We start from the raw sequence: 14498 nt of genomic DNA, 5'->3' as shown, positions 1-14498 counted from the left end.
CCTGCTCATTTAGAATCTGGGTACTTTTAAAAGATACTGCTTGCTTATCTCTACCATCCTTTAAATTTCATTTAAACAGTCCCCTTAATGACAACACATGTTAAGTAGTAAGGATGTACTTCTTTATACTTTATTTTAAATCAGCTGCACATTAGTTCTAGTATTTTAGAATTTGGTGATTGATTGTATTCAGCTTATCTAATGCATTTATAAACTCGTAAGTCATAGTAATAGTCACTCCTCAGTTGTTTTTTTCCAGGCTCCAGAGTTCCAGTCTTATTAGTGTCCCTTCACAAGGAAGGACTCTACCTCCCTGACCAACTCTCATTGCCTTTTCTGTAACTTGAACTACTCTGTGTCTTTGAGATGTGTAGATCAGAACTATATGCAGCACTCACTCAACAAGACTGCAGAGATTCTGTGTAGTTGTGAAGTGCTGTCCCCTGTCTTGTTACCCATACTCCTACTAACAATATGAAACATCTTTTCATTGGCTGTCAGCACACACTGACAATTCTGTTAAAAATCTGTCCAATTAAGACTTTCCTGTCTCTTTCCTGAGTTTTGCCTGAATAAAGCATGATTTATTTTTCTCTAGATGCACTGATGATCACCTGCCAACTTTTTATCCATTCATTGAGTTTTGTGAAGTTCTTGTGGACTTTTCTCCTCCTCAGCACAGCATCATATGAGCTTACCTATAATGCAGGTTGCACTGCATATGCTCTTCTATAGTACACCGATGAAGATGTATTCAAGTGGTCCCAGTATCAGTCTTTGGGAAGGACCCTTTTCAGACTTTTTCTGTCAGAAGTGACCGTTAAGCCCGATCCCTTGCTTGGAATCTTTTAATTGGTTTTCAAGTCATGAAAAGGACATTTCTCCCAATTCCAGATTAGGTTCTCTAATAAAACTGTGCCAAAGAATTCTTATGCGTGTGCTTTTATGACACTATTTTAGTCCTCTCCAAGCTTTGTGAGATTAAATTCTCCTTTACACAAGTCCTACACTTTTCTCAGCTGACTATGTTTATCCTTGCTCTCAGTAAATCTACTCTTTATTGCTGACTTGACGATCCTATCAGGATTGGAAATTGTTAATTGGTCTGTAGCTCAGTCTTCCCTCTAGACTCTCCTTTTTATAGATGACAGCTGTGTTGGCAATCTGTCAGTCCTTTGACACAGAGGCAATCTATAACTATAGGTGAATGCACCTTGCACAGCAGTTCTGCAACCTCACATCTGATTTCCTTCAGAGCTCTTTAATAAATGCTATTTGGTACCAAGATCTCACCAACTTCCACCTTACATATTTAAAGCAATTACACAGAAGGTGCTAGACTATGTTTATCTGGATCTTCTGGCCTAGCTGCTACAGAGAATTTGGCTTCTCTGTCACTGTCTATATCAGTGGGTGCCCCTTCTTAACTTTGTTAACAGTTCTCTCACTAGCTCCCTACCTGGTCACCTGTCTTCTGTGTAATGAAAGAATTCTGTGCTACCGTGCCACCACTTTGAGCATCATCTTCAGACGATTTTTCAGACCTGTTATATCTACAGCTGATCTGTGATGTTCCATGAGTTTTCCTGTTCCCTTCGTCAGCATTCAAATACACACAACTTCCTCTGAGTAACTTTCCTACTGAGCCATGTAAGTATTTTTTCTCTTTTTGAGTTGTGGCATAAGTTCTACCTGGGCCTGTAATACAGCATTTAACATTGTCCAGGCTGGTTGCAGGCATCTTGCTACTTGGACTGTTCCTCCTTTTGTTGTTTGTTGTGAGATTTTTGTTTTATTAACTGCCTTTATTACTACATTGTTCTGACTTATTAGTTCAGATTTCACTTTGACTGTCCTCTCTTGCTACAGTATTTACTCTATTGCAGTTGCTGTTTTAGTCTACCATGAATACTGCTTATGCTAGTACTCATGCACTACTCAACCTGGCAGCATTTCCACACCAGCAGTCTAGCTCCATTTCTGTGTAAGATGTAACCTGCTCTTCCTGTCTTTTTCCTGTCCTAAAATGTTTCCCAGTTCTTAACATACCTGAAAGAGGAGACTGAGGGGTGACCTCATTATGTCTATACATTTGTAAAGGGTGAGTGTCAGGAGGAAAAAGCCAGGCTCTTCTCTCTGATGTCCAATGACAGGACAAGGGGCAATGTGAGCAAGCTGGATCATAGGAGGTCCAACCTGAACATAAGGAAAAACTTCTTTACTGTGAGGGTGAGAGAGCACTGGAACAGGCTGCCCAGAGAGGTTGTGGAGTCTCCTTCTCTGGAGACATTCAAAACCCGTCTGGACGCGTTCCTTTGTGACCTGGTCTAGGTGATCCTGCTCTTTCATGGTCCCTTCCAACTCCTAAGATTCTGTGAATACTGCTGAGCCAGGAAAAGAAGAAACCTAGGTTGAACATTTGTAGTGTATAATTTTATATTAATGGCTCAACATGTCTGAGGTGATCAAGGATTATATACACATACACTGTTTCAAAACAAAGTGTTGGCAAGGTGCATGTAGTCATTAAATTATAGTTTCCACCATGGTATTTCTCTTAACAGGAGCTGAAGAACCAATAGCATTTTGTCCACATCTCAAAACCTTGTAACAGACTTCAGGTGAAAAATTTTGGCAATGCCCTTTGGCTTATGAACTAAAGTTAAAAAGGAAGCTGTAAACAGAAGCACATTATAATGAAATTTATTTAAATTCTTGAGCGCACTATATTAATAACTTCTTAGCACTTTCCAGTTAGGTGTTTACTGTATGTTTGTATAAATTACACATTCATTGCATAAAACTGCATTCATTTCTCTATCAGCATACTATATAAATTACCACAAAAACAGATGAACCAACCGAAGATTCTTGAATACATGTAACATTGGTGGGCAGATAATATCAGTAATAGTTTATCTTCATGGTAAGCAGCTCTAAATGAATCCCTCTTAAATTCACTTAATTAAGAAGCTGAAAAGAAAGAAAACATGATTAAATGCTGAAAAGACATATAAAACATAAAATCACAATTATTTTAAAATAAGCAAGGACTTCAAAACATTCATTTGAAAAGTGATTTGACATTTGTGTAATAATCTCTTTTAAGTTTTTATATCCCATTTAGTAATTACTAAGCAAGCATGAAAGTTAGAAAATAAAACTTGAGTGACTGAAACTTAAATTGGCATATTTAAAAAAATTAAAAAGCAAAATGCACTTCAAACAGCTGTTCTCTAATCAAATTCTGCATCTGCTCTTACTACTTAAAGTGAGAACTACCTCTCCTCAAGAGATGTTTCAGATTTAAAACATTCTTCTTTTACTATTGAAGTGGCCCCTGAGTGGGGAGGGCATAGAGGACTTAGCACGGCTCTGTAGGGTTGCAGACTCTTAAATTCTTAGTATTTTAATAAATGAAGAAGTTTCAGATGACATTGCTGTTTCTTTACCCCTAGAACGAAACTTTTTATAAAAAGTAGATATATATTGCATGTCATACCTTTCTAAGTACTTTACCAAAGAAGAGTTATCTCATAAATTGGGAAATGGGAACACAAGGAGAAAGACTTGTGCACAACCATAGAATGAGTTAACTGTACAAACCAAAAAGCAATGAACTATGGAATGGAGAGGTTTCTTCACTGCCTCTAGCTTCGCATGAAAGACCTTTCATCTCCTTATAGATATGCAGTGTGCTCTTTGTATGCTAGCATACATCTGTTGCAGTAATTTCATCAGTTTTTCATTCATGGTATAATTAATTAATCATTACAAAACATAAGTACAGGTGCCATAAGCTTAAAAGACTGTACCAATATAAAGATGTTCCATGCTGCAAGAAGCTGACAAGCTCATTAGGCAAGACATACAAACCAAGGCAAAACAGATGGCAACTGGTTGGGTGCTGGAGGGTGAAGTGATTATTGAAAGGGAAAAGCTAGCAAGAAGAACTGCATGAAGAGGTGAAATGTAGGGGTGCTGAGTAGAGAAGAGAGTGCTGAGCATGTGAGACTAAATTGATAACCCAGGTCTAGGACACATGTGTAAGGTGATGTATGGGAAAGAAGGAACTAAGAGGAGAAGAGAGAGGAGGAGTACCACTGGTAGAAAAGTTTGGGGTGAAGAGTGGGAAGGGCTGAAGATAATAATATAATAATGAGGCAGGTAGTGTTGATAGGCTCAGGAGGGGCAAAAGACTGAATGATATAACTGTAGGAAATACAAATATGGCAGTGTCATTTTGGTTAAATATGCCATTACCATATCTTTTGTTCATTACTTTCTGTCTACAAGCAAACTGCATCTTTATTTAGCAGCCAAGAGACATGATATAGCATATGGATAAGGTAAACACTAAAAGTTATATGGAAATTATAAAACAAGTTTAAGAGGCTAGATACACAAAGAAGGAAAAATCGTAAGGTGGAAAATAACAAAGTCAAAACTTCATAAAAAATAATAAACTAGAAAGTAGCCAAAAATAAGGAGGTGTGGGGGGCAGGCAGGGTTTCTGAAAAATCTAAAATAACAAATGGGACAACATCTGTTGGGGTAGATCTGCAAAAAGAAAAGGGAAACCATGTCCCATTACACAAAGCAGAGGAAAGCAGAACAGGAAGGTTGGCCAAACTGTACTCATCCAGACATTAAGTGGTTTGAAATGTGTGGAATAGGCAGGAGTCAATGGCAAACTGTAAAACTTAGAGGAAAGCCATGGAAGCAAAAAGAGGCATTCTTAATGGTGGCAATCACAGAAGGAAGACTGTAAGAAGGAAGGAAGTCCTGCTCATATAAGAGCATGCAAACTGTTTGCCACAGGAAGAAACACACCCTTCTTAAGAAATCTGCTATGGGGCTGGACACCTGGAATTCACATCTCCCGTTCTTTAAAGGACTTGAAACTGGCACTGAACATGGACACCTTGCACAAGGAGGAATGTGGAGGTCTGTGGATATTCATGAATTGAGCATGCTGTTGGATGGTTTAGATGAACAGAGACTGAGCTTTTTTGCCTTCCATTTCAATGGGCAGCTTCTTTCTGAAGAACAGGATGTCTAGACACATTAAGAAAAGTAGTATAGGAAATGCTAAATGTAAGATGCTTTGTTCTGACAACTGTGTATTATTGTTTTCCCATCTTTTAAAATAATCCTGATTTCTGCTGTTTTGAAGTTGCCTATTTTGCTGAACACTATAGATCTGAATGTGAATCTTGATGTTTATCAGAAGTAGATTTACCAGTTCATAAACTCTAGGTGACTCAATTTAATTATGCATTAAGTCAGCATGGAACTTCTGAACAGTTGTTAGTAGTGCAAGCATTTATGAATAAATTTAATTTTATAAATCTGCAAATAGTATTTGTTCTACTTACTAATATTTTACCAGTATCTTTACAAGAAATCACTATTCCATTTTATTTACTTGCATTTAATTTCAACTGCTAAGTATTATACAGGATTTCTTTACTGAAACTAATTTAATTACAATGAGGGTTGACATTTCTTATATGCTGTATACAGTAAATGCAAGGAATTTTTAAGCTCTGGAGCATCTTGCAATTTGTCTCTTCTTGTTGCATTGACTGTTTTTCTCTAAGCAGTGAATGAATACTTCATGTCTGGCTTAACATTTATGTTTTTTTTGATGAAAATAAGGCATCTTTTATTTATCATGCTTTCTTTTAGCTTAGTTCATTCTCTCTGCTTGTCAATACAAAACAGTATTCTTCCATTCTGACAATACATAGATGTGAAGGCTATGGATTAACTAAAACAAATCTTCACATTACTTTTTTCAGCAATACTCAAATACAATGCCTATAAAGGATAATCTGACAATGAAACACTCAACTGCAAGTACCAAAAAATTCTTTAAAAAACTACTTAATGCAAGCTAGTTAATTAAAACTTATATGGAAACTTTGAATTTTCAGATGTTCATGTCATTTAAATTCAAACAACAGCAAATATAGATTTGAAAGAATAATTGGAAGTCTCAACAATAATGAAACTCTGCTAAAAGTTTAATCCAGAAAACAAAGCAGAAAAGACAACACAGGACAGTTAAGAAGTTTCAGTCAAAGCTGAAAAAAAAAGATAAACTGAGAAACCTTTTTTAACATCAGTAAACAATGGATAGGACTTTTGTCTCTGTCTGTCCTTTTGAAGAAACCAGTGTTACAAATATTTACATTCCTAACATTCCCAGTAACACACTATTGTGCTACAGTACTGATGTCTTTTGTTTTGTTCTTACCATTCTTGATCATTCTTTTTAATATTCTGTGTGCTTTTTGGACTGAAACTGCCTAAAATGAGGTTTCTAGAGAACCCTCCAAGCTCTCTCCTGACTAACAAAGCTAACGCAAGAGTTATAGTTTTGGTTTATAGTAAAGAATAGTCTCTCTGACATTCCCATGTGTATTTTTTGACAGATAAAATTCTATACTGATATAATGACATTTTATTGCTCAATCACTGAGTACCTGATACTTAATATATCACTTATTCATTTTAAATACTGAGGTCAGAAGGCTTCCAAAAATATTTTCTCTGATATATCAGCACTTTTGCCTTATCCAGAAAGCACTATAAAGTAAAATGTTCAACAGTTGTAAAATAAAATTATTGTATTATCTTTCAACAGTTAATGACAGCAATTAAAAGTTTAGTAAAATGAAAAATTTCACCTAGTTCCCATAAAAAAGGTGGATTAGTACAGACATGAAAAATCCCTGCCATGATAAAAATGGCTCTACCAGAGAGATGTTTCTTGCTAGCTCATCCATCATGATTGTGTTCACTCACTAACTAACCTTCACAATGACTTCCATTTTGCGACACCTCTCCCATTCCAATGCTTTACTGTATAAGGGTATTTTACCAGCATTTTAATTACATCATTTTTTCCCCAACTCTAGCCTTCAAGAAAATTCTGTGGAAGAAAGAATTGAAAACTTAATTGGAAAATTTCTGAAGTAGATGTAAAAAATAGAAACAAAATGTTATTCTCCCTTTCTACACACATGCTCTCTAAAGAGCAAACTTATAGAGCTGTGCTCTTATCCAGCACTCCTCTTGACACTTTTGTTTGTCATAGAAATTAATAATGACAATGGCATTACCAAGGTCAAAGAAATAACAGCGTTTCCAGTACTTTTATTTATGCATATTAGAAAAGGAAATAAGTCTTTCTTCAGCTTTTGACTCCTGCTTTATGTTTAAGCACTTCTGTTTTGGTTGGAGGTCACTGGAGAGAAAGAGGATGCACAGCAAGTTGTGTTACTGTTTCAGTTTTTATTGATGCATTCTGCTTCATAGAAGAATTATTTGGTTGTTCAGTGCCAGAGAACAGAAACAATTTCATATATTTGATTTTTTTTTTTTTATAAGTAGAACAGTGAAGTTGATGCTTGAGATTGTGCACATAGCATTACAACAATTTCAGTTTTCTTTAAATGTTGCTTTAGGCATGCCAACATAAATAAAAAACATTTTTTGTGACACATCATTAGTATGCCTTGTTGTTAGTACAGTTAAAGGCAAAGCTTTCCTAGCCTGAGGACAATTTATCACAGTTTCAAGGTGAAATCTACAACAAGTGAAAGTAAAGAGACACATATTTCACATCTTAAGATATATCTGCACTGGGATCAACTGATGGGACACAGAACTCCTTGGAAGGTACTAAGGAATTCAGACAAAGAGATTATGTATATCAGTGTATATGACTGTAGTTAAAATGCAGGATATGAAATTAAAGGGGGAAAGAGAAAATAAAAGTTTTTTTATATACTTGGTCCTCCTTAGTGTTCTGCATATTCACTTTATTAAAATTCATAAGAACTATACACACAAACCAAAGAACTGTCTCTTAAGAAACGCTATGGCATTGTAATGAAAAAGACATGGTTGAGTGTCAAAGAATCAATAGTGTAAGTTTATTTACAATAAATGGGGTAAGAGTTACCCAAGAGACCAACAGAAACATGAAAGAATTAACACTGGAAAGGAATCGATAAGTAAATTACACATTTGGGAAACTAGCAAATGAAATGTTATAACAGCAAAGCAAAAGGATCAGTTCTAGTGATGGTTTCCAATAATTCTGCCTTAAATGAAGATTTAAGATTGAATGATTAATTTATTCCCATGAAAACATGAAAAATCTAGGACAGTTCAAGTAAGCCTGTAAGATCTTGCTTAATTCTGCAGGAGCAGTAATGCATTGCATATCAAATTAAAGTTCTTGAACTTAAACTTTTTATAGAATTCAGAAGTTCTCTCTCCCTCACCCTCCCCTGCTTCTTGAAGTCCTTTATTCTTAGCTTGGATACTAATGGAAAAGTCTAAAAATCTACAGAGCTCCAACTTCTGCTAGACAGTCCAAACAAAATATGTCTGATATTTCACTAAATTCAGATTCAACTTGGGGGGAGGATAAATTTCTCCCTCCAAATATTTACAGCAAACAGATTAGCAAGAAAAGCAGGAAAACCCTTACATTACTTAAGATTCTTAAAGTTTCCCATTCAGCCAGTTATGCAGTAGACCTTAGCAACTAGTTCTGCATTAACATCTATGGTATTGTGTAGATATGTCAACTCACAAAGCATAGTCATGTTCACAAGGTACTGTTCAACCTCAGATATCGTAGGTATTACACAGCAGTCAAAAAACCCTAGTGCTAACATTCACTATAGCCATGCAAGGTCTGGAAATTGGCACAGTCACAAATGCATGTTGTTAATAGGTAATAAGAACATTCCTAAGATGATAGGACTAAAAATGAAACTACTAGAACTGTCAAGTTTTCTTTAGTATCTGTTAAATTGCATGGCAAGGAACACAACTCCTTTTTTCTTTTAGTAAACTTGTTATGAGAAGATGCAAGTGAATTCAGACCATGGGTTGACATTCTTTGGCAGTGCTTCTCAAGTGGGTTTACAAGCTACAATCAAGCTTAAAAGACAAATCATTCCTTTGTCTTTTAAGTTTAAGACTTAAGCAATTAATGGAAAGTAAGAACACTTCACACTTGTGAAAACTGGATCCTGTCTTTCACCTCAAGTCAGTTGAGCTAGAAGGTAGTCTCCAGAGAGGATGCTCAGAGGCTGTACAGACTGTTCCAGATGGCAAACTAGTAACTCCATAGTGATGAAATCTTGCAATATTATATTACTATTGGGCCCTTCACAGACCACTTCTCTTAGCAGAAATGAGTAAAAAGCAGGGGCAGACCTTCTGTGCATATTTTCAAGGGGAAGAGTCTCCTTGTCTTGAGTATGATGTTATTAAATGCTAAAACAAATCTGAGGTGATTTAAACTAAATGTCAATTAATCTACGTAAAGAGACCAAGCTCAGTAAAGAAGAAAATAGCTCTAAGGTCTCACAGCAAAAACAAATAGAAAAACTTTATGTATTAGCTCTAATGACAGATCTGTTTAAGTTGGTCTTGCAAAGATGTATCTTTACTGGCAGAAAGCAACACAATATAAAACTGGCTGCTGCACTAATACACAAGACCTAGTTATAGAAATCAACATAAAGTATCTGAGAAAAACTGTAGAAGTATTCCTCATACGATTCATTAACAGTGTCTGTAAAAACAGTAGAACTGTTAACATTAATAGGTACAGGTCTTTTGTTCTCTACTTACTTCAAAATATAACTTTCTGAATCTGTTGTATTGTTTCCCTTGCATATATATTTGTATATGTATTAGTTGACATTTCATCATGCCAGGTCTTTCAGCAAAATGTTACTATATCTACATTGCAACACATACGTCATCCACTTACTCTTCCATACATGGTAATAATAATGTAGACTAATATTCTGTGAAGGATTAGTCTACTAGTTTATAGAACCCAATTTCACAGGAAATAAAGCAAATCTCATCTTCCTAAATGCACTGTTGCCAACTAGAGGGGTGAAAGCAGCTCTCATGCATATTATCTTTATTTTAAAGCCTAGTATAGCAGGTTAAGACTATGACAATTGTACACATAGTTTTTCAAAAAATCTCTCTCTCTCCCCCCAGGAAAAAAAAAAGTTAAAAAGGAGCAAAGACTTAAGCAAAACAAAGAACAGCATAGTTCCAGTATGATCAAAATTCAATAGAACAAAATTTCTAATCCTGGAGAATAAGAACATGAGGAAAAGGGCTCTTCCTCATTAAAAATATTTAGCCATCTTACAAAACAAAGCTTTGAGAGAGAAAAATCAACAGGTCTCTGTTTTGTTCCACAAACTTGATGACTCAGATAATGTCACTGTATTGCTTTTACCTCAGTAGCCTGGTCCATCATTACTATAGCACTGAAGACTTTACTTAATTGCACCCTTTCCTCTCGCTAGGCTTTTTCACGCGTATCTGAAAATGGTATCAAGATCAAAAGAAAATGATATGGCTCATCTATTCCTGGCAAGCTACTAAAAAACTCTATAACAGATTAGCAAGGTTATGTGAATCAGAAGTCTAGACTACCTCTGTAAGTAACTTTCCAGCTGAAAGCATCCAGCTACAAAAGGCAAGAACTGTATTTCCTTTATTATTTTTCCACTTTTTCTGCTTGCCAGACAAATAATACCTGTTTAATTGATAGCTGTACATATAATTAAGAGAGAATATACTTTCTTTCCTCTCTGGTGTGGCTGATAAAAGAAGGCATTTTTAGTGATAAATCATAGCATAGCAGTGTACACTGGTTTGTCTTATGTATATCTTAGTTCTGAAGATACACAAATAAATAATAAAGGTTTATAAACTGAAGCATATGTTTGCTTTTGCATTTTTCATGGCTTACTGCATATGCCACACCTCTGTACTCACACTCATTTAACTGGCCTGCATTAACAGTTATGTTAACAACATCACCTTTCCAGCTCTTTTTGGTTTGCTTGAATTAATCACTATTTTTCCCGCTTCTTCCAGCTCCCATAGACTTCAGTGGTAAATATTAAAGATTATTTACCTGAAAACCACTCTTAAACCTATACAATTAAAACCTATACATTAAAATCTATAAAATGATAATTTAATGACAGATTACCTGTATGGGTAGCCATGGTATTTGGAGCGGAATATTGACAACAGGAAGCTGAAGAAAAAGACCACCAGACCCAGGCCTACCAGACATATTACTGGAAAGAAAATAACTTTGTTTATTAGCACATAAAAGGTTTAAAACTGCAATCTCTACAAAGAATATTATTTACGTCAATCATTTGTGGAGAATTTTGACACAGTTAAATAGAAAAATGTTCCTGCCTTGACTACTGATGCCCACTATCTTCTGACAGGATTTCAAACACATATGGAAATAATATCTATGGTTATTAAGAAAACATACCTTGTCAGTGTGAATGTATTTTCAAGAAAAAAGAACTGCAATTTGCAACTCAAATATCTGCAGATGCAAACACCTTACTACTGATAATGGATTTAATAACCCTGTAAATTATACATATCAAGCAATGTAATTTCAGGTATTTGCTTGGTTTTTTTGGAAAACAAATTACATTTAGAAAATATTCCTTCACTAATGGAATCATGTTCTCTCTAGTCAACCATCTAAGGCTGAAGTAACAGCAAAGGCAGTTTAGTAACTACTTAACAACATTATTAACAACATTAACCACTACTATCTAGTTCTTAGTGGCTAAAACATTTCACTGTTGTAAGTTCCAAGGCTGGCAGCCAAATCACTTCTTACTCTTAACTTCATAGCAACATATATCTTTATGTTTTGCAGATAAATAACAATGATGCAGACCTCCCAGTAGCATCCAGATGCAAGTACTTTGAGGCTTTTCAAGCAAAGAATGAATTAGCAAAGTAAATGCTGAAATTAACAAATAAAATTTGGAACACCAGTTGGCACCCTGTGTAATAATAGCATAAAACCTTTTTGATCATGATAGCTTGCTCAATTGCATGTAAATATATAAAAAAGGGCAACATTTTACAAGCTGATGCATATAATTGAGATGCAGTGAATCTACATTAGATAATGCTTTGGTTCTAGTGAGCTACTTTGATTTTAAAAGCTTATCTTCTACTATTCCTACTTTAGCGACACCTTTGCTATTTAATTGCAATATTCATGTTTTAAAAGAGTGCTGGTTTTGAGTGAAGGATAAGCAACCATGAAGCTGGGAAAACAGACAATGATGCATTTTTTCATTAAAACTGACCATGTGGAAACTGACACACGTCAGTTGAAATATAAAATTTTTGCGGTTACTTTGAGAAAACTAGCCATGTACAAATCTTATAAACATACTTCATTATAAAGAAATCACCACTCACAAATATGATTTCAAAGCATGGATGAATGCAAAGCATGAACAATGCAAGGCAGGTCGATGGAAATCATTCATATACTGGCCGCAAACAGTAGAGAATCTGAATTTGTACTGCAGCCCACTGTTATTTTGCTGTGTCCATGTTCACAGACGGAGATCTTAATCATTATCTAAGACCATATTCCAATTGAACTCATGTCACTGTCTCTTTTGACATCAGTATTAAAGGTAGATACTGTAAGAGATATTCAGAAGTAAATTATACATCTATACCTCATTGAAGGAGACCCTCAAATTACTATAGCTTAGAGATCTCTACCCAACATTCAACCAGTTATTATGAAGAATTGAATAGAAAATGCTTTTCTAGAAAACAGTTGGCCAGCCCTATCTGTAATACTGTGTATTACATAGAAGAAGCTAAAGAACTGATCTATAAAAATAAAGAGTAAGCAGTATAGGAAGTCTGTTATCCTTCAAAGGTCTTAAACACCTTATATGAGGAGTAAGAGCCAGGGTATACGGAAAAAAAAACATATTAAAAAAAGTACAAAGGCAGACGGGCATATGTCATACTCAGTAGAAGATTGTTCAACATAACAATTAGGAAGTTTAAATCTGGATAAAATCCATATTGTGTCTTTATGCAATTCATTGCCAAGAAATCTTGCAAATATTCTGAATGACAATAGCATTCAGAAAAACATAAAACTTGCACTTCAAGCTAAGAATCTTTAAACATTACAGATTAGGATATGTTCTGTACTACATCTACTGTTGGGCTTTCACCTTCCTCTGGAGACATGATACTGGCAATGCATACCAAGTAAAATAATTTTCTCACTCCTTTGGATGTTGTTATATTAAACGCCTAAATTCATTTTGAATACTATGTTTTCAAACTCTTGTATTTAATTCTGCTGACTTTCAACATAATTCAAGACCCAGAAAGCATTTATGCAGTACTACACAGTGGAGATACTGTGTCAAGCTGTACCTTGGCTGAGTATGCTTAAAACATTTTGAATGAATGCAGTTTTATTAGCAGAATTTTTATACTCACCTCTTCTCCACATCACAAAAAATAAAAATCGGTTTAAAGTAAAGACCTTCTGAAAATTTAAACTGACATTAATTTGCAATTTCTCAACATCTTCTAACTGTCTAAACATTGTCTTAGTTATTTAGTACAACTTACTTCTCCTTTTTCCAACATCCCCTTTGGAGGTAGCAGCTTCATTCAGGAGTACCATTCCCATGGTAATTGCAGCATCTGAATCATCGTCAAGGAAAACAGCAGATCTGTATATACCCACAAACCTACAAACTAAAGCTTTAAAGTTCATACAATGAAAGTAAGTATTTCTATATAAAACTGTGTATTGCAATGTGTACTGCAGCAATACACTCACCTGTGGTAAAAATGTGTAGTAATATTTTCCTTTGTGCATTCTATATAAAAAAGGAAAGAAGGTTCAAAAAGCTTTAAAGGACAAGTCAGCAAATTTTGGACAGCTATGGAAACAGCTATTCCCCAACATCTTGCAATATTCTGTATATTGGTAGTAAAGGATTTTTAAAAATGAAAACTATAAAACCAGAAATCATTCAGTGTTATTAAACACAATTCATTGGTTATTTGATGCAAACTGAAGTAGTTGGATTGCTTTATCTTCCACTGCTTTTAGATAAGACATTAGCTCCCTCTTTAGTGTCATATTGCTTAGTAGTTTAGCTGAGAAACATCTCAGAGGCAAAGTCCTCAGTCACTTTCAGTGTTTTATCGTCTCATTGTAACTGTTACAAATGTGAACAAGTACATAATGATAAAACAATTTAACTAATTTAGCAATATCTTAAACCATTCACTTAATTGTTCATTTGAAACTGTATAAAGAAAAAGGAACAGTTACTACTGTGCATAACATCTGTTTGGAAAAGGAGGCATGTCTGAACGCCATACTGAAGCAGGAGCACATCATGGAGCTATATCTCACAATTTCAGGAAATACAAAATTCACCAGAGTTAACTGATTCTTGAATAAGGTTGGATTTTTAAGCATCTCGGGACTAAAGAGCAGGATAACTACAAACTTTAGGAATGAAAAGATGTTTCTATTTACACACAGATAATGCACAGGAGATACTTCAAACATGCTACATCCATAAATATCTAAATCC

General features: G+C 35.0%; 1 protein-coding gene across 1 annotated transcript in view; it reads right to left on the bottom strand.

Annotated features, from left to right (window-relative positions):
- Window positions 1-2690: 2690 nt before the first annotated feature.
- TUSC3 (tumor suppressor candidate 3) overlaps window positions 2691-14498 on the bottom strand; it is a 66582-nt gene continuing 54774 nt past the window's right edge. Inside the window, exons 6-8 of the mRNA XM_010186930.1 lie at window positions 13516-13590; window positions 11063-11153; window positions 2691-2973 (exon numbers count right to left, since the gene is read on the bottom strand). Of these exons, the coding sequence (XP_010185232.1) occupies window positions 2958-2973; window positions 11063-11153; window positions 13516-13590 (182 nt within the window). The 3' untranslated portion in view covers window positions 2691-2957. The remainder of the gene's footprint in view (window positions 2974-11062; window positions 11154-13515; window positions 13591-14498) is intronic.

The sequence above is a fragment of the Mesitornis unicolor genome, unplaced genomic scaffold (genome assembly GCF_000695765.1).
Source record: "Mesitornis unicolor isolate BGI_N332 unplaced genomic scaffold, ASM69576v1 scaffold21996, whole genome shotgun sequence".
Classification (NCBI taxonomy): Eukaryota; Metazoa; Chordata; class Aves; order Mesitornithiformes; family Mesitornithidae; genus Mesitornis; species Mesitornis unicolor.
This window is presented reverse-complemented; position numbering and strand designations above follow the sequence as displayed.